The 20,097-nt window shown below is 42.1% G+C and overlaps 1 protein-coding gene and 1 long non-coding RNA gene across 2 annotated transcripts; one reads left to right on the top strand and one right to left on the bottom strand.

Moving 5' to 3' along the window:
- The first annotated feature begins 11,109 nt into the window (after positions 1–11,109).
- On the top strand, positions 11,110–13,945 carry LOC131883624 (probable cytochrome P450 CYP44). The gene is made up of 6 exons (XM_059231138.1): positions 11,110–12,300; positions 12,435–12,668; positions 12,737–12,951; positions 13,043–13,264; positions 13,334–13,591; positions 13,696–13,945. The coding sequence occupies exons 1-6, from the start codon at positions 11,923–11,925 to the stop codon at positions 13,874–13,876; spliced, it is 1,488 nt and encodes a 495-aa protein (XP_059087121.1). The 5' UTR covers positions 11,110–11,922; the 3' UTR covers positions 13,877–13,945.
- Positions 13,899–20,089, bottom strand: LOC131883625 (uncharacterized). The gene is made up of 3 exons (XR_009373627.1): positions 18,919–20,089; positions 14,216–18,422; positions 13,899–14,069 (listed from the first exon to the last, which is right to left on the bottom strand). It is a non-coding gene; the product is annotated as an uncharacterized LOC131883625 (long non-coding RNA).
- Between the last annotated feature and the right edge of the window lie 8 nt (positions 20,090–20,097).

Here is a 20,097-nt window from a genome sequence, read left to right on the forward strand (position 1 = left end):
TCAATTGGTTGCTGTTTATGGGGTTTTGTTTGTTAAAATATGCTCATTCAAGATTTCCAGTGTGTTGTAAAATCGTCGATGTGTCCATAGATTTATAGAAGACCTGGATGCCGCACGGCAAAAAGAGGGTGACCCATAAGGGAGAAAGAGAAAGCCTCTCTGTATTCTTGAAAGAGAGCTCTTCACATCATTTTCAGGGGTTCTTTCATCATTGAAAGTACAAAAACATCAATGGCTATACGTTATTTAGATACACGACCTATTTTCAGTTCTTCGTTTCATATCATTAGTTCGTTTTGATAACTAAGAATGTAGGTATTGAAAATTCCAGTATTGGTTGGCTCAACAGCCCCTCCCTCATTTAAAAGTTGACAAATGCAAGGTACATACATATTTGAACGAGCACATATTGACAATTGTAAAAGTGACATACAATGCCTAATATGATACTTGCCTACCTTTTCCTTAATCTCTTCCCTAAAAATGAGCAAATGAATCAAAAATAAGCTTCTCAATATCCAGATGAAGTCTCTTTCAATAAGAAACATCTAATTTTGAATTGAATTGGAAGAAGCATGATGATGGACTACAAAATCAAGTTCATAAGAAGATGATGAGTCTTTTACTATCTAAACAAAATTATCTGGCGGGTTTGCAATCCAAAAAATATGGAACAGTTAGGGCTGGGAAGGTATTATGTAATCATCTTTTTCATGAAAAATGAGATTCAAGAGCATTTGAACCAAATACAAAAAGCTTTTTCAATCCGACTCCTTCTGTTTTGATGACAATTCTTGAATGGTGAGGAATTAATGCAACATACTATGGGAATTTGCTTCATTGTCTCAAGGGCTTTCTTGATGAAATCAGAGATAAATTTGTTTTTTGGAAAATTCATGTTCATTGGGATTTGCTAGCACCTTTTACCTTCTTGTTGCATTTGTCCCAAATACAGATTATTATGCCTGATGGACTGATATGTCGTAATAAAAACAAGAGCATGATTCTTTCAGGCTGATTGAGAGGTCTTAGGAGCAGCTTAATAATCGAAAATTGAATAACTGCAATTTAATTATTGCTTTCCAAAAGTTTGATTGCAGAACTTAATTCGCAATCTGTACTTTCCAAAGTATGGGAGGCATGTTAAGCCCTAATTCATACATCTTTGAACAAACACAAACTTGAAAAGCTTGGAAAATCTGCTTCATTTTATTGAAAGATAGCTTTTCTCTCATACATAGAGTGCATTTGGATGGTCAGAGCAATTTGAAAAAAATGGGTGACAGCTGAAAGGCTGTAAGGGTATGTCATCTGATTTTTTCATCGGCTGGAGTTAAAACTTTGACAAAATCTGTTGTATAAAACTGCTTCATGAACAACCTAAGTATGGAGAAAAACATGTAATTGATAAAAATGATGATCCATTCGATCCCAAATATGATACCAAAGTTACTTGATATTTATAAAACAAATCCACCAATTTTCAAGCAGAGATGTGGATATGAGAATCAGGAATCTTAATCTTTTGTTCAAAAGGTCAAAGAAAGGTCAGAGTTAAGGTCCTAGAAAGCTCAAGTTGACCAGATCGCATCAATCAAGAAAACTTAATGTAGAGGCATTATTGTTTTGGCCCAAGTGGCAAGTTGTCACTATGCTAAGGCAGAATGGAATGGTAAGAACAACATGAAATCAATACCGCAGCCTAAGAATGGAGCCCAGAAATACGACCAATCGAAGAAACTTGGTCATTTGTGAGAGGAGTAAGAAGAAAACATACTTGACCGTAAAATCTAAAGACGAATGCAATATTATTTGGTTAAGAGCAGTCAGGAAGGTCGATTCTGACCGCGTGCAGAAGTTGATGGCTAGGGTCAGGAGCAAAGTAAGGTCTCTGGCCCTTCAAGGTGGATAAAGGTCTGCTTGATAGTTTCATGAATTAGTATTACCCTTACGTATGGTTATATATTATTGAGGTTTCTAAAAATAAGCTGCACACGCTGAGAAAGTCACCATTTTTCATGTCCGAATCTTTGTGTTCAACCTTTAAATAACTACAGTATTAGGTATCTCTCACAATGTTCAGATTGTGATCACTACAAGGGTTTCTTAACAGATGTTAGGGTGATTTTGCTACACATTCAAGACTCAGCTTCATCATGATATTTTGAGAAGGTTCAAATTTTTTGAGTACTATGATAGGTCTTGCATAATTTCCCCCCAAAATAACTGATTTTGAAGGAATTCCAAAAACTTTCAAAGCTTTTTGTTTTGGGTTTACATAGCTTCATTTCATTGGTTATTCTCTGGTGAACAGAAATTTTAATCCAAACCAAGAGAAATGTATACATTTCAGGCACTTCATTAAAACTGAGGTAGTGGATTCAAACCATTAAGTGCCACATATGTCACTGATGGTCATTTTTTCTTACCTCATGACTGTGGTTATTGCCCTCAGAATTTCCAATGGACACAATATCAAGATAATTTGACTGAACTCCTTGTGGTAATATTACATTGTGGTTTGATAATCATTTTTCTACCATTGGTTTCATGGGCAATTGTAAAGTGAAGTTCATATTGGGCCACTATGTCACTTCTTCATTACTGAATTGAGCTTTTCTGACAAAAGCTAATAAACGCCCTGTGTTGTGTTCCGTGCACAATCGAGTACATCATCCTGATATGAAATGGATAAGTGATGTACAGGATGAATCATAGTTCACGGAACGGTGTTTATCAAAAGGTCTAGAGAAAATATAAATCAACGTCTTGTGAAAACTGCGAAGTTGTTGGATTGCCCAACGTATGTCCGTTTGGGGTCCAGATGTCAACCAAATGCCAACCCAATGCTCGCAAAGTCGACGTAATCTATCACAAGTAGCTCCTCCAGCCTCGGCCCAAAGAAAATCAGTCAAAAGAAGCCTAAATGGCATAAAAATGTGAAACAGACAAATAAAGGTTCAGGATGCAAAAAATGGAATTAAGGGCCCAGGATGCAAAAAGATGTTATTTGCGTAAGTTTGAGTACACTTGTCATCACTCCCATCCTCGGCAACTTCGAAAATTTTAACATTTTCCAAGGGCGACTAATTTTGATTTTGCCCAATTTTTCAGCGAACTTAATTTATGTGAAAGATTCTTTTCTCACGAATCTTAGCAACTCATTTTTGTTTGATAAATGATCAATAAATGAAAGAAGCAACAATATCTTGTGAAAACCAGCATAGGGGCAATGTGGAGCTTTTTGCATTTGGGCAATCATCAAGTTTACAATACTACATAAGGGATCTGATGGCATTGGTTTGAAATTTATGAACTGGTCTGAATCGGTTTTTGATTCCTCAAAACGATTCCTCACTACCTTATCTCAAAAACGGCGCGAAAACTAGGGCATTCCTTTTGGTCCAAAGTAGGCCTATAAGGGGCGGTCTCTATGCCCTATGAAGCCCCTCTCCCAGAACATTGAAAATCCTTCAAAGCCCTGAAGAATCACTTCAGTGAGGAATCATTTGCCGAGGAATCTGATTTTAATACATTGGGTTTTCGGCATTCACGCAACTGAGCAAATTTTGTTCAAATGATTCCTCACATTTCAAAGTTCAAGGGAATAGTAGCCTCGTTTAGTTAGCCTAGTTTCAGTTTTTAAGGAAGTTTGCTCCAGTCCAGCAATCTCTCAATGTGTTTCCAAGGATGGGACACGGACAAAAATCCCAAAAGATAGGAAGACTTTGTTCAAAAAGAGTTGCAAACTAGCAAAAAGGCTGAAGAGCACTTCGAATCCAGTAATTGTGGCTAGTCTCCTAAAAAGTTGGACGTAGTTCAGGGTAAGATTAAGGCCTCCATCGAATATGACCAGTTACAAACTGAGAGTAAGGTGGTTCAGGAGGTCAGGTCGAATCCGAAGGCATTTTTCTCTTATGCGAACTCTAAGAGAAAATGAAACACTCTGTTGGGCCTTTTGAGGTTGATGGAGCAGCCATTAGCAATGTAGAGACTATGGCTAACATGCTTGGAGATCAGCTCTCCAGTATGTTTTCAACCCCACTGAGTTCGGAAGTAACAGCTCATTGCTCTGAAGATGAGTCTGTTGAGAGAGAGATTGACAAGGTTAGTCAAGCGGAGCGTTTAGATGATCTTGTAGTCACAGATCAAGATGCTTTAGAGGCCATCAGGGACTTGAGGCTTTCGAGCTCTCCTGGTCCTGATGGCGTGACATCTCAGTTTCTGATGAGATGCTCACTGGTTCTCGCTCCTGTTTTCTCGTACTTGATGCGTTGCATCTTGGATCAGGGCAAGTTTCCATCTTCACTAAAGTTAGCTCACGTTGTTCCAATTTTTTAAAGGGGGAGATAAGTCGCTCCTCAGTAACTATAGGCCGATTTCTCTCACTTCGAATATTGCGAAGGTTTTTGAGAAGATCTTGAAGTTTAAACTTTTTGAATTTCTTGATATTCATGAAGTCCTTCCTCCTTGACAGCATGGGTTCCGAGCACATTTTAGCACGGTTACCCAACTGATTGAACATATTGAGCGGGTTATTGAGGGACTAGAGAGCCATGAATCAGTTGATGTAGTTTATCTCGACTTTGCCAAGGCCTTTGACAAGGTAGATCATGGTCTTTTAGTTAACAGGCTCCATGAGATTGGGATCCAAGGCAAGGTTCTCAATTGGTTAAAAAGTTTCATTTCTGGTAGGAAGCAATTGGTTAAGGTTGAGGGATCCCTTAGTGACATACATGATGTCAAGTCAGGTGTTCCCCAGGGTTCGATCTTAGGGCCCCTCTTGTTTATAATATTCATTGGCAGCTTCAAAAGCTTAGTATTACCGCCAGTCTCGCTTCTTATGCTAACGATACAAAGTTAGTTTCTGGTAGGAATGTCCAAGATTCCAGTAGCCTTGCAAACGACTTAGATCGAATCTACTCTTGGGTAACTGAGAGTAATATGGCCCTGAACGGAATGAAATTCCGCTCAATGACATTTGGGTCAACTCCTTTAAATACTCCACTCGTAGATAATGGAGGTAAAGATATTGAGCAGGTCTCATCAATGAAAGATTTAGGTATAGTCCTCCAAAATAATGGAAAGTTCGATGAGCATATCCAGTTGAAGGTGGGTAAAGCATTTGAAATGTGTGGTTGGATATATCGCACGTTTAAGTACAGAGACAGCATCACGATGCTAACTCTGTACAAGTCGGTTGTCCAGCCACATCTTGAATATGCCTCACCCATTTGGGCTCCAATTAGTTCAGCAGGTTTGCAAAAGGTCGAGCAAGTCCAAAGATGTTTCACTAGGAACATCACAGGATTGAGAGAGCTCTCATATTGGGAGAGGCTAAAAAAGTTGGGACTGTACAGTGTTCAGAGAAGGTACGAAAGGTTTCTGATACTGTATACTATCCATGAGCTTTGTCCCAACCCAGGGTTTAGGGTCAATTCTAGTGACCGTAGAGGCTTAATGTGCGTTTTGAAAGCACCTTCCAGCCCTCAAGAATCCAGGATAGTTCGAACAATGAAATCCACTTCTCTTCTTTCTCGGGCTCCATCATTGTTTAATTTGCTTCCCTCTGATATTCGTAGGGAATACGTAGGCCTTGTTGATCCGGTAGCATCTTTCAAGTCATACTTGGACAATTTTTTAGATAGCGTTCCAGATCAACCCTTCATTCAAGGACTAGCTCGGTCTGCCAACTCAAATTCGTTGGTAGAACAAAATGTCATATAAAGATTGAAAGGTAATAAATAGACGAATAGATGGAAGGTTATAACCTTCCATTTTATTAGTACTGGGGACTGCATTCCCTGTCACTTTTAGAAAAGCCCGTGAAAAAACAAAACAAAGAAAAAGAAGCCCTTCTGATGTAATGAGCCGGTTCAATTTCTTGTGGGACAGATGTGTGGTCATATGAGTGTAAAGCAACTGGTTTTTAACATCATTTGAGCTCATCTGACCTCGTAGCCCTTGATTTTGGCAACCATGCCGAAACCCTAGTCCGGATTCTAATTCCTCAGTTGCAAAGCAGGTGGGCACAAAGTTGCCATGAGGAATCATATTTCTTATGAAAGTTCCAGAATACATAGCCCTTGCAAAGTGAATAAAGATTGCTGTTGGTGTTGTGTTAGGCCATGGAGCGGAGCTATCAGTTCCATGGTTAGGTTCAAATTAAGGGGTATCACCATAGATAACCCCATAAATACATCGATCAAAGGCGCTACGATTGCATGTTTTCGTTTCAGCTGTCGCTGGGTGTCAAAAAGTTCCGTTCGTAGTCAAAATTCCTAGGGCAACTATGGTACAAATCTGAATCGTTGACCGTGCGTGCAAATTCCGAGCTGAAACTCCTAATACGACCCCTTGCCGAGCAATTGATCTCCTCTAGCACCCTTCAAAAAAACGGGTTAGAGAAAGCTGTCCGACCACAATTTTAATACCGAAACGTTGAAGGGGCTATGATGGGGGCTCCAATTGCAATTTTCATCCATGTGGTGGAAACACTTAACTGAAACCCAAGGAACAAGCCTGGGTTCAGGCTGACCTCGAGAGGTGCCGGAATTATCTCGATTACATAAAGGTGTAATCACGTCCCCCACATTGAAGCAAATTGTTGGGAGATTGAAACAAAATTCCGAATGCCTCATCATTGCGTTGCAATTTCGGATACATTTTGCTACACTTTCGAGATGCGTTGCTAAACAAGGGCAATTAATAGAATATGTGATTTGCTGTGCTAATGTCCCAATCTTTTGAACATGTTGCGTGTGTTATGTCCAAAAAGCATTTTTTTACTATACCGCTCTTTCAACATGCATATTTGTACGAATCACAAGAAATTAAAAAAAAACAAGACTAACGAACGATTCATGGGAATGATTAAACTTGCCTAATAAAGGGAGATTTCACGAAGTGTGATTGTCACTTGCCACCCAGCGTCAGCTGACCTGAAATCATGCTCATCCAGTACAACTCCTGTGGAGCTTGAGCATTCTAGTTATTTGGTTTTCTATGGGTATCACCAACCCATGAATTCCTTAGGCTTCTTAGATGTATCATGGGGTTATTAATGATCAAGAAAATTAATGGCCCCTTTGATAGCACGAGATATGCTAAAATAATGTAGCATCTGCATTGAATTGTTGTTGAACAGAAAACATTGCACGAATACCTTGTTGGCTCTTTTTTGAGTGAACAATGTTTATGTTCAATGCATTTGGTGCTTTCTTTTTTGGTGCAGATTTCAATGATAAATGGCTCAAAATGGGGTCTTTGGAGTTTTCTTTGAAGGAGTAGCGCAAGACTTAATCCACACAGCACAAAGAAAATATTTAATATCTTTAGATCAAAAAATCAAGCCAAGTCCACAACATTACAAACAATTTGAAACTTACATTTCATGCTGCTTTACTGAGGGGTAGATATAACAATCCCTTCTAAGACCATGAACCAAATAGATAGATTTGATCTATACATTGAACAAATTCGTTGTTGGTTCAATGTATGTGGTTCCTTCTTTCTTGCCAAGACTTCAGTGAGGCATAGCCTAAATTGGGGTCTCTAGCGTCTTCCTTGAAAGAGTGGCATGAGATTTAATCAAAACAGTCCAAAACCAATAATTTTACTTTTTGCTCTAAACAAATTAAGTTGATGCCCCATATTAACTTTCATTTTAAACTTGCATTTGAGGTTGTTTTACTGAGGGGTAGAGCTCACACTTTTCATGACCATGAAACATAAAGAAAGATTTGAGGAACCAGCTTTGTCTTGCCAGGGCTCGCAAGATCTCCCTCGGAAACAATCCAAAAAAAAATTTGATCGTTATGGATTGCGGCCATAGATTCCAGAAGTGTGAAACTGTTGATTAAATAAGTGCACTAATAAGAGATGGCTTTGAAAAAACTGTCGCAATTCAAAGATCTTTAAATTGATCTTTCAACGCCATCCTTGATGGGTCTGTTTGGGAAATTCTACGCATAAAATATTGCGATTTGAGATTTAAAATACAAAAACTAGAATCTTAAGATCAAAGGATGCGATCTCTACATTAAATGTTTTTGGATACGACCAGTCTCAAGGGACGAGTTGCAAGCCATGCCGAAACCAAATTGATGCCTCAAGTCTAGCTATTCGAATTACAGCCATGGAACGCCCCAGATCAACGCCTTCACAAGATATGATTAGTTGACCTGGTGCTCCTGATTTCGAGACTGTAAACATATTTTCAATCACTCAAAAGACAGCCTTTCAAGTTTTGATCAAAGTTGGGCCGAAACTTAGTGACTCCTCAAATATTTGACAGCCTTTTTTTGTAACGGTGTGACTTTTTCAAGCCTTTCAAAGGCTTGGACAACTTGGTCATAGCCATAAAAGCCCAAATATGTCTACAGATGGAGACTTTGCGCAATTATACACTCATAAGAGCCGTTTTGATCGAGGCCGAAACTGTCAAGGGGATTTTAAAACAGTGCGGAATCTCTTTGGCATGCCTATATCGAATTAAGAGTGCATTCAATCATATCTCATGGTAAATTGAGCTTAATGCATGTTCATATCAAAAAACTATCGAGGTCATCATTGATTTACATCAATTATTTGTAATTCACATTGACTTTAAATCCATGTTCATATCATATAACTCTCGAGGTACATCTCATTTATGTATATAAGTTGTCTTATGAAATCTTACTGCAGGCGATTGTCTCTAGATTTTATGTTCAAGTTCAAAGCGAGTCAAGGGTCCATTCAAACAATTCTAATGGCATATTGAGTTTAAATCCGTGCCCATATCATGGAACTATCGCGTATATCATTCATTTACATTAATCATATTTGAAATCCGCAATACCAGCAAATCCGTCTTCATATTTGATTCAAATTTGCCTCCTATATCGAGTTAAGAGTGCATTCAATCAAGCCTTATGGAAAATTGAGCTTAGATCCATAATCATATTATAGAACTATCACGTTCATCATTGATTTATGCAAATTATATTTTGAAGCTATAACTCAGACAATTGCGTCTACATTTTATTTTAAAATTTGCCGCCCATATCGAGTTAAGAGTGCATTCAATCAAGCCTTATTGCAAATTGAGCTGAAATCCATAATCACATAAAGACATATCAAGTTAAGAGTGCATTCAATCAAGCCCTATGGCAAATTGAACTTAGATCCCTAATCATATTATAGAACTATCACGTTCATCATTGATTTATGCAAATTATACTTTGAAGTTATAACTCAGACAATTGCGTCTACATTTTAATTTAAAATTTGCCGCCCATATCGAGTTAAAAGTGCATTCAATCAAGCCTTATGGCATATTGTGTTTAAGTCAATGTTCAAATCGTTGAACTATCGAGCACATCATTGACTTATATTCATTCTATGTAAAAACCTCTTTGCAGGCAATTGTCTCTAATCATTTGTTTCAAATACGCTGCTTTCATCTAGTCAAGAGTCCATTCAATCAATCATTATGGCATGTTGAATTTGAAACCAGGTTCATATCATAGAACTTTCGAGGACTTCATTGATGTATATGAGTTCTATTTAAAAAAACCTCTATGCAGGCAATTGTCGCATGTTCCCCGTGTCCAGAGAGAAAAATGTCACATTTTAGGTACATTGTAATCTTATCATTGACAAATTTAACAAAATTTGACAAATTAACAAAGTTAATTTCAAATGCTTTTACGTTTTGATAAAAATGTTTCAATGGCCGCTGACGGGGTCAAATTGGTGTCTTTCATTGGAATGGGGGCAGTATAGAGGCAAGGGTTTTTGCTGAAGATTGAATTTCTGGCTTGATGACTAAATAGACACAATGATATTCCTGGTAATTGACGTGCCTTCGAATTTCATACTTGTGGAGCAAGAATTCTGGGCGTGGAGCGTGTTTCCCCAACGGCAGTGATTCCTCACAGTTGTAAAATCCGTTGGTAGTTTCGACCTCTATCAAACGGTTCTCATGAGCCTATGATATCTCAGATTGGCAATTCATTGAAATACTTGGGCTTTGAAGACTAAGACCAAGCCGTCCAAGCGTTTGAAAGATTAGAAAAAGGCCAGAGGACTGAGAAATAGGCAGTCAAAGACTTGAGGCATCATTTGGTTCTAGCTCAACTTTGGTCCCCTCTGGTAAGGCTGTCCTTTGAGTGACGGAAATTTTTTCTACGGTTTTGAAATGAGAATTGCCAACTGAGCAAATCATATGTTATTGGCGGGTCGACCCGGGGTATTCCTTCGCCGTGATTCCAAATGGTCGATTTGAGGCATTAATTTGGTTTCGACATTGCTTGCAACTCGTCCTTTGGGAGTGGCCTAATGGAAAAAATTTACAAATACGAGTTGTAGCCCTGAGTCTCAGGATTCCAAAACTGTTCAGCTGCTTTCCAGATTTTTAAAGCTCTGATCGTCATGATAACGCTGTTGAGTCTGCAACGATCAAATAATGCAGAATGAAGTGAATACCAAGTTACTCCATATTTTGGCCCCAGAGAAAGTGTTGTCTGTTCGTTTACCTGGTTTTTTTTTGCAAAATTGGGTTTTGCCAAATTGTAGACCATTCTCTTGCAATTAAGGAACCAACTTGTTTGACGTCATCACATGAAAATTGACCGAGTTATGAGAGCTCAAAATTGGAAAGTTGCAGGTCCTATTTTCCCAAACAGTGGGCGAAATGAGCTGACATTTTGCATGGACCTGTCCTTAGTCCATATGAGGTCCCATGCCAATGAGCACACGGATTCCCCAAGGGACATTTGGTTTCAGGATTGCGGAATCAGTACCCTTTTTCTCATGTACTGTGACTGTGAGGGATCGCCCCTATGTACTTAAGTCGAAACGAGTCTGAACGATTTTTCCTTCTGGCTCTAAGTATGATGCAAATAAGATTGTAATTGCAATTGATTCTGAATCCTCCACCAAAAATTCATATCGTTGTAACATTTTTGAACAAAGTCATTGAACTGGAACATCTGAAACTCTGAGCTTGAAAATGAGGATTTCCGTTCAGCTTGAATTGCCCGCTTTTTTCGCCTTTTTACTTTGACAGGGATGGCTTACTTCTTTGACCTTGCTTGCCCGGACGTTCAACCAATGACAGACTTTGTTTACATTGATCTCACATGTTGTGACCTAAGGCCGCTGAACGACCTGAACAGATCCGAGCTCGTCCCTCCTTGTTTACCCGCTCTCCTCTGCCCGGACCGGCCGCTAAGCCTCCTCTAGCCCGTGGGCTCTGGCTCGAAGTCAAGCTAGGAAGCACACCCCTCTCATTTTTACCCGAGATGCGTGTCAATCAACCGGGGGAATGATGAATGAAGACCCGGACAGAAGAAAGATAGATAGGGTCAATGGTGAAACACTTGAGAACCGACCGATCGACCGACCGATTAACTGACTGACTGACTGACTGACTGACTGACTAACTAACTATACCTACCTAAACCTTCCCACCTACCCACCTTTTTTGCCTTACCCCGAGCTACCACTGGGTGGACTCCTGGCTCTCTGGCCCCGGCTCCTTTCAGCCCCGGCGGTCCGGTGGTCCAGCACAATCATCGAAAGTGGCAGAAGGGTCCCAGACGAGTGGGTGAGATGTGGCCAATCCGGTTTGAGTAGATAAGAAACAAGTCCTCGTTTTGTCACGTCGTCTCCATTGGATCGATCTTCAAGATAGGGAAGACAGGGATACCTCGCACCAATGTGTTTCCAGTCCATAAATAGAACGGGTCTACGAGTCCGCTCTTCGCCCGGTCCGTCCGGTCTGCCCGGGCTGTGAGAAATTCTTTGACTATTATCACGCCCTTGAGGGTCCTCCCGTGGCCTGAGTAAATGGTTTCTGAATCCATCCGTCCATCCATCACTCTCCCGGGGACTGAGGGGGTGGATAGATAGGTTGGTTGTTGATCCGTTGTTCACATGGCCACCCAAGCCTTGGCCCGAATTCCGGGTCCCTCCACGTACCCGCTGATTGGCAATCTTTACCAGTACAACAACTGGGTAGGCCCTTTCAATAAGTTCAAGTACCACGAGGCGCTACAATCCCTCTACCGGACTTATGGACCCGTGGTGAAGCAGAGCATCGGTGGGCGCGTCATCGTCCATGTATTCGAGCCCTCGGATATTCAATGCGTGTACTCGCAAGAGGGCAAATGGCCGTTGGTGCCGCCCTTGCAAGAAACCACGCAAATGTACCGACAACAAAAGCAAATGTCCTTGGGATTGGGAAACACCAACGGAGCCGAGTGGTATCGATTGCGCGCCAATTCTCAGCAGAAGATGCTGAGGCCCAAGGAGGTGCGTCCAATCCACGGTCCCTGGGAGGGATGTGGGACCCACATCATCACCAACACACCAAGTCTCCTCTTTCTCTTGGTTGAATTGGGGAGCCACGCTGTGACCGACACTCAGCCATTCGCATTCGTTTACAGGTACAATTTCATTTGCCCGTGGTCAACCAGATTGCTCAAGATTTGGCCCTGCGGATTAATCGGATTCGCTACACCACCAGCGAAGTCAACGATCTCCGATTGGAAATTGGTCGCTGGTCGTTGGAGAACGCGGCTGCTTTAGTTTTTGATCACCGACTAGGCTGCCTGGCTTCAAATACGGACGATGAAGAGTTCGGACGGCAAATGGTCGAGGCCAATGCCTCGATTTTTAAGGTATTCGCGCACATGCTTCATACCCACGCCATCTGTTGAGCACTAACCATGCTATTCACATGTCTCAGCTCTCCGGACTTTTGAAGTTATCCATGCCGTTCTACAAGTACGCGTCCACGCCCAAATGGCGGCAATTAGTTCGCGCCGAGGATTTCTTCTATTCGAAAGCTATTCAATTAGTGGACGATGCTCTGTTGCGCCTGAAAGATGCTATTGAAGGAGCCACCCTTCGAGAGGGTCAGTTCCATCTTTTGCGATATCTTCTCTCCAGAGAGGAACTGAGGCAAGTCGACGACGCCCGACAAGAATAACAAAACCAACTCACTTACCGTCGGTCGTAAAAGGACCTGACAACCAACTGATCTTTTTTCCAGCCTGAAAGATGTCACCGTGATTTGCTTGTCCCTATTTTCGGACGGTCTCAGCACCACAACCCCTACCTTACTGTTTAATCTGTATGCCCTAGCGACTAATAGACCAGCGCAGGATAAGCTTTACGAAGAAATCAATTCCATTGTGGGCAAATCTGAGGCGGTCACGGAGGAGCACATTAGCAAAATGGTCTTCCTCAAAGCGTTTGTAAAAGAAACGTTCAGGCAAGTGGTTCAGGTTTCATCCGAACCGTACCTATTGTGTAATCGTTTCTTTCTTGGTTTTGCTTTTAGACTTTGGCCGAATGGAACAGAGGTGTCTAGATACACCGAAGAAGACATGGAGTTGTCGGGCTATCACATTCCCGCAGGAACTCATGTGGATCTCAATCCCTTGGTTCATTTCAGAGATTCTCGTTGGTTCCCCAATCCTAGTGCTCACTTGCCCGAACGTTGGTTGCGAATCAGTGAAGATCGAAAGGACTCTAATCTTGTTCATCCTTATTTATTAACCCCTTTCGGGCATGGGACACGAATGTGTGCTGGGCGAAGGTGAGACACGCGTGTTAACTTTTTACCCCCTAACTCATGATTACTCAGCAGAAATATGTCGATTTCGCAAATTTTATTTGTCTTCTTTTTTTTCATCGCTACAGGTTTGCTGAGCAAGATTTATACGTTGTGTTGGCAACTCTTCTCAGACGCTTCATCTTGTCATATCCAGTAGGAGAAGATATGGACCAAATCTACCACACTCTCCTCTTTCCTGACCGTCCAGTTCGAGTAAAGTTCCTCGATCGATCACAATCCAAATCCATGAACAAAGATATAAAATAACAGCGGACATAAACAAACAGGATGGAATTAATAAATTTATTTCTCTTTGCAATAAAACTAGCTTTCTTGCTTTTTGCATTTTCCACGTTTATATTTTACTCAATCATGGGGTGGAAACCGGAGTACCCGGAGTAAAACCACCCATCCAAATGCCTGGTGATTTAAAGAGGACCGAATCTTACATCACCAAGATCTGAAAGAGAAAAGTAAATGACAGTCTCGCATTGGTTACCAAAAATTCCAACTACGTCTATGCCAGAAAAATTGATGGATGAAATTAATGGTAAAAAAGAAAACATGGCAAAATGTCCCCAACAATTAGAAAATCAGAATACTTACTTGGATTAAAGGAGCTCTCATCCCCATGACCAGAGTAAAGTCGTGACGAGCTCCAAGGAAATCCGGGCCCTTTGCACGAGCTCGCCGGATTTTGTTCAAAAATAGGGACCAAGGAGACGAACCCATCCTTGCAAGACCATACATGAATATTGGAGGCAAATCCTTCTTCGGCGACCAGTCTTCATTTCTTCCAAACCCAGTCCATTGCTTGATTTTACCGCTCCACAGCTCCTTGACGATACTTTTAATTGACTAGGATGATCAAAGCCCTCAAATTAAAGGAGACAACTTTCTGAAGATGAGACTTGGAAAGGTTAACACTACCAAAACGATGAAACACGAAAGACGACCAAGGAGAAGAACAAGAGTGGAGAAGAGGAGCTGTGGGGATAACATCGATGATCATCATTTTCCATTGGAACCGTTTTCACGGTCTCTTCTGTCCATGTCACTCTTGATGGGCCCATATGGAGCTCACCAACAAAAGTGATTTTTCGCTGTTGAAAAAAATGTTCTTGACTTGGATCACGATCCTTCTTCGGCAACCAGTCTTCACTCTTCCGGCACCAGCCTACTGAAAGCCTATAAAGGCTAGAATGGAAATTCGAGTCATTTCCGCCTTACGGGAAAGACCCCTTGAGGAGGATTCTGGTTACGAGGAATATGCTTTTCAATCAGGACTCTTCCATCTGGGCCCATTCGAAGAGCTCGCCAGATCGACTGAATCGGCCTTACAAACGAAGATGAAAACCCATTTTGGCCTAGGATTTTGATATCATTTTTGGATTGGAACCCCCTCACATCCTTTACGTCATTCATTCTTGGTGACTATTGTTAGATTGAAATTGCAACAACGCCAGAGATGATGGGGCAAAGATGCGTACGAATCGCGATGGGCGGGACCATTGCAACTTGGAGGTTGAAGCCACAGCGGCGTTGGTTTCACCTCTTGTCAAGGCATTGGGCAACTGGTATTTGCAAGCTCGGTTAAAAATGAGTGCCTATCGTCATAACCAAGCGGTCAGAATGGTGATCTGACGTGGTAAATGGGCAAGGTTCTACATGGCATTTGGCACGATTGATACTGCAGTAAAGGGACTCAAGGATTCCTCATTCCGTAATGAGGATATAGGGGGTGATGAGAGGCTCTTGCGCATAGAAGGGTCGTTACATCAAACCGATTTAAGCATCACCAAGTACCGACCACTACTTGCATTAATGTTGTACCCAAACTCCTAATCGACCTCGAAATGATTGGTTCCACGCAGAGCAAAGGTGGTGGGAGGCTGAGAAGAGATTTCTTTTGCTAGGTTTAGGTATCTTGTTCCCCACGCCAGGCATCTATGGCTTCTCAATTTGTGTGCAATTGACTAAACTCAGTCAAATTTTTGCGTTGCCCATTGCTTGCTTCATGGCCAATAGAAGCAAGCCTCTGGTACTTCAACTTTCCAGGGTTAACAGAACTGGCTTGGATTCAATTAGTGCCTCGGAAAGCTCGTCGCTTGAGAGATTTACAGCCTTATCCACTAAATCGAGTGGGTGGTCGGTGGAACAGGTCCGTGGTGATAAAACCAACGGGAAGTTTGAGATTGAAATCGTGCAAAGGCAGGTCCTGGATAAGTGTGAAAAGATGAAGATATAAAGATTAGCCTACGTGTAGCCTCCAGGGAATGGCGAGGACTGCTTGCATTCGTGATCCTTTCCATGACGAAGCTGACCAAAGACCAATTAGTTAACGATGTCCTCTAATGTCGATATTTGGATAGACTGATTATTGGGACGTGACGGGCGACGCAATAGACGTACTCAAGGGAGGGGGAATACAGATGTGTTGCTAGGCCACGCCTCTAGGTCTGGGCCCTTGCGGAGCTCGCCAGACTGCCCACAGTCACTGAAAGATTCACAATACGTGGGTTGTGACCTAGGCCTATTTGCTTACTTTGCGGATTGGGTCGACTGTTCCGCAGATGTTGGGGTAAGTGGTCGCCTCGTAGATACGCTAACTTGCTTAGAAGAGGATCTTGTGACAAAACTGAAATACGGCCCAAGAATATTGTGTGGTCATCCCCCCACCACATGTGCCCCTGTTCACCTCGTCTGGATCCATCCAGATGATTGGGCCCAAAGTGGAGCTCGCCAAAACAGACACCTACGGTGTATTCACAGCCACAAGAATTGACACGCCTAAAATATCCCTCGTTGGGAGTAGAGATCCGGTGCCTGGGCCCAGACGGAGCTCACCAGACTGAAGAACTATCCAGATGACAACTTGAGAGAGCGCTCTGCTGTCTGGAAGAACTGAAAACCATCTTTGCACGAATGGGAGATAAACCACTTACTCAGTAGATTGAAAGATTCCTCTCATCTCATGACCAAAAAGAGATTCAAATTCGATTGCAGATTGGATCTTAACCCTGCTCACGGGTGACGGGAAGATGGGGACGATTATAATCCGGGAAGTTTAAAGTGAGGCCTGTCAAGGTCTGGGCCCAAGTGGAGCTCACCAGACACGTTCTTTTTCGAGCATTCTGTAAGACCGAAAACCATGGTTGCTTCCCAAGGAAGAGATAACCACTTACTTGACGCTTTGGTTATGAAATGGGTATGTGGCCCACGCCAAGTTGCCTACGGCCCACCGAACTCCGTCAGGATTAGTAGGGATAGCCGTTGGTTCCAAGATATTCAGAGAATTGGACTCTTGGGATCTGGGCCCGTTTGGAGCTCGCCAGAATTGGTATAAACTAAATGCCTCGTTCTGCAAAATCTCAAATCTTCCTCGTTCGTGGGTAATATCTGACACTTACTTGTCAAAGCAACCGTGAAATGCCTTATGCCCTTAGAAGTAAACGGCGAGGTCCTCATTGATCTACGGTAGTAGTTAATGACTGTGTTCCTTTGAGAGTGTCGGTAGGATTTAAAACAAATGACTCTTGGCATTGCGGGATCAGGTCGATCTGGGCCCAAAGGAGCTCGCCAGACAACTGGAATTTAAGAGATGGGGAGAATTGGCCAACCAAGCGGCTTACCATTGTTTGCTGTCAGGACAAGGAGTCTCCACCGCAATCAATGCCATGTTCAGAAAAGAGTCAACTGGAGTCCTGTGGGGCATCCCCCGATATCCTCGTCTGCAAGATTGCCGAGAATATTGTTGGGGCAAAACTTTGCCTTGCCAATTGGCAAATAAACTATTGCATTACGACACAAAGTATTCCTGGGCCCTATGGAGCTCACCAGGGGATATCTAAACAAGATATTTCATTCAATAGGAGAAAATTGTACCAAGACTCCTGACATCAAAAGAGAACACAGTATATCAATAGAGGACATAATTCCTGGGCCCATGCGGAGCTCGCCAGGCAAATCATAGCTTGCGAAAAATCATGCTATCAATAGCTTACCAACCTGGGCCCAAAGGAGCTCGCCAGGGTTGACTTAAATGGGCTTGAGGAGAGGTAGTTTTGAGCCTAGGCTGAGTTGAGGCAATGGCTTACGCCAGTAAATAACATTAACTGCGTGATGGAACTGCAACAAATTTACAAGCGAGGTTTGAGGCATAAATGGAAGACTCTTACCAAGCTTGGGCCCTTGTGGAGCTCGCCAAGTTGGATGTGGTTCGATCCGAATTGGAAACGTAAAAGCCTTGCAGCAACGGGTAGCCCTGATGAGGACTTCCAAGGAATCGGGCACTGATTTCTCTTTCACCAAGCACATAACTTGCACTTGGGAGAATATATAACGGACCAACTCCTGAGGATCAAAGAATTAGGCCCAGTGGAGCTCGCTAATTCGACGTTCACAGGAAAGGAAAGGAATTTCTCTTTCACCGGTACAATTTCTCTGCTTTATCACGATCACAATTTCCTGGAAGATATACTAAAGCAATCCCGCATTGGCCGGGTGATTTGCCGTGGGCAGCACCATACATACTAAATGGAGTGCTCACAAGTTGAGGAATCAACACTATCAGCGATTTTATCTTGATTGGGTGAAGGGAAAGGGGTTTCAGAGCTTACCGCAACTTTCCAGAAACTACGGATCACAAGAAAAAAAGTCTCACTACGTACAGAATTTCATCCGACCATATTGAGCTCAATGAGACTTTTCGACCCATTTTCTTGAAATCTCGGGAGATCGGCTACCACAAAAGGTTTCTCACGATACCCAAGGTGTTTGAGCTCCTTGATCTCGCTTCAGAGGCACTGGAAATCTAAGGATAAAGACTTTTTCTATCTTTCTTTCTCTCTCTGATTCCGTTACACTTGACACCTCGGCACAAAGGATAATAAGCACAACGATAAAATTGAGGCACGATTTGCTGGATTAGTTTGTGGATTGATTTGAAAAAATAGTCGTCCTGTTTTGACACACTTTAGTGGCTGGAGTAACGACTGGAAGGAATGTTTTCACCTCGAAGGAGGATATTCAATCAATCATGCAAGAACACTTACAACTTTGAGCACACTTACAACTTTGAGCACTGCATGTGGCAAATGAAAGTAGAACCATTGCTCATTACATTATATGTATAAACAACCAATGTATGAGATGGCGGTGAATCACAATGCACTATGGGACACTACATTCGAGAGATAAGTGAGAAAGAGAGAGAGAGAAGCGCTCTGCGAGAGGCCGACTCTACAAATATGGATTTTTATCTTGATGTGATTAGAGGTTGATAAGGGAGTAGAAATGGAAACTCTTACTCCGTTTTACGAGTTGATTCAAAGCACAATCAGGCAGCACCACGGATTACTTGGGGAGGATAGGGGTTTGTTTAGGTGGGGTTGAGTGCAACCAACCGAGTCCCGGAGAATGACCCAAGACGGGATGGACAGTGGAGGGTCATGGTTTTGGTCGTTAAATACTGGTGAGAACTTGTAGTAACTGTGGCAGAAGAAGTAGTAGTAGTAGTAGTAGAAATAGTTGAAGACATCAACCAAAAATACCACACACAAAACAGATGCATGGTTTTCAACGAAGTTTGGTAATTGTGGAATAGCAGAGATAATTAAAAATGTACGGTGTTTTCTTAGGACCATCTACATTACCAGTGGATGGTTTCGTGTTCGTGTGTGTAAGTGAGAGAGAAGCAACCACTCATCTCACAAGGAACCACAAGCAGCGACCAGCAACCAGAGCATCTCATCAGCATAAAACAGGATTTTTATCTTCTTCAGACATACAAACAAATACGTATTTGGTCAAGCTGCTGTGAGGTTGGGTGTTGGGACACCAAGATGACCGACTTCTGCTCTACAAAAGAGCCAAATGTCTACCATCGAGGTTGGATGCTGCTCGTCATGGTTGTTATCAGGCTACCATGTTTGTAGTTGATAGTCGGTCGTATAAGTGGACATACAAAACATTAATACGTGGGGTTGAACTCATGATGCATCAATAGATTTCTATCTTCTTGCTTTGCGAGCAGAGCGAGTAAGCAGCAGCAGCAGCAGCAGTAGTAGTAACAACGGTAGGAGTAATAGTAGTAGTAGTTGTTGTGGAGTAAGAATAGTAGTTGAGAAAAAGAAGCAACAGTTGTAGCGTGCCTATTGAAGGATGGAAACAGTTGAGGATTTAACAAAACAAAAACAAAACTACTGTGAGTTGTTAGAAGAGATTGGCTCCCATTCAGCCATACCCTGTTCTGTGTGACCAATTAGCCAACCAGCTTGCCAGCTAACCACCACAAACAAATGCTTCTGACAATTGTCTTAGTCAAGATACGAATTTGTTGAGAGGGTCTCAAATAGTCTGGGCGATTCATCGATCCTTTGACGGCTAAATTTCCTTCCAATCGTGGCGAGTTTGTTTCCCATCCAATTTCATTGCCATTTAGGGGAAATCCTCGGGAGTCAAGAAAACTTTGCGTTGCCTGTTTTAAA

This window comes from Tigriopus californicus, chromosome 7 (assembly GCF_007210705.1).
Source record: "Tigriopus californicus strain San Diego chromosome 7, Tcal_SD_v2.1, whole genome shotgun sequence".
NCBI lineage: Eukaryota > Metazoa > Arthropoda > Copepoda > Harpacticoida > Harpacticidae > Tigriopus > Tigriopus californicus.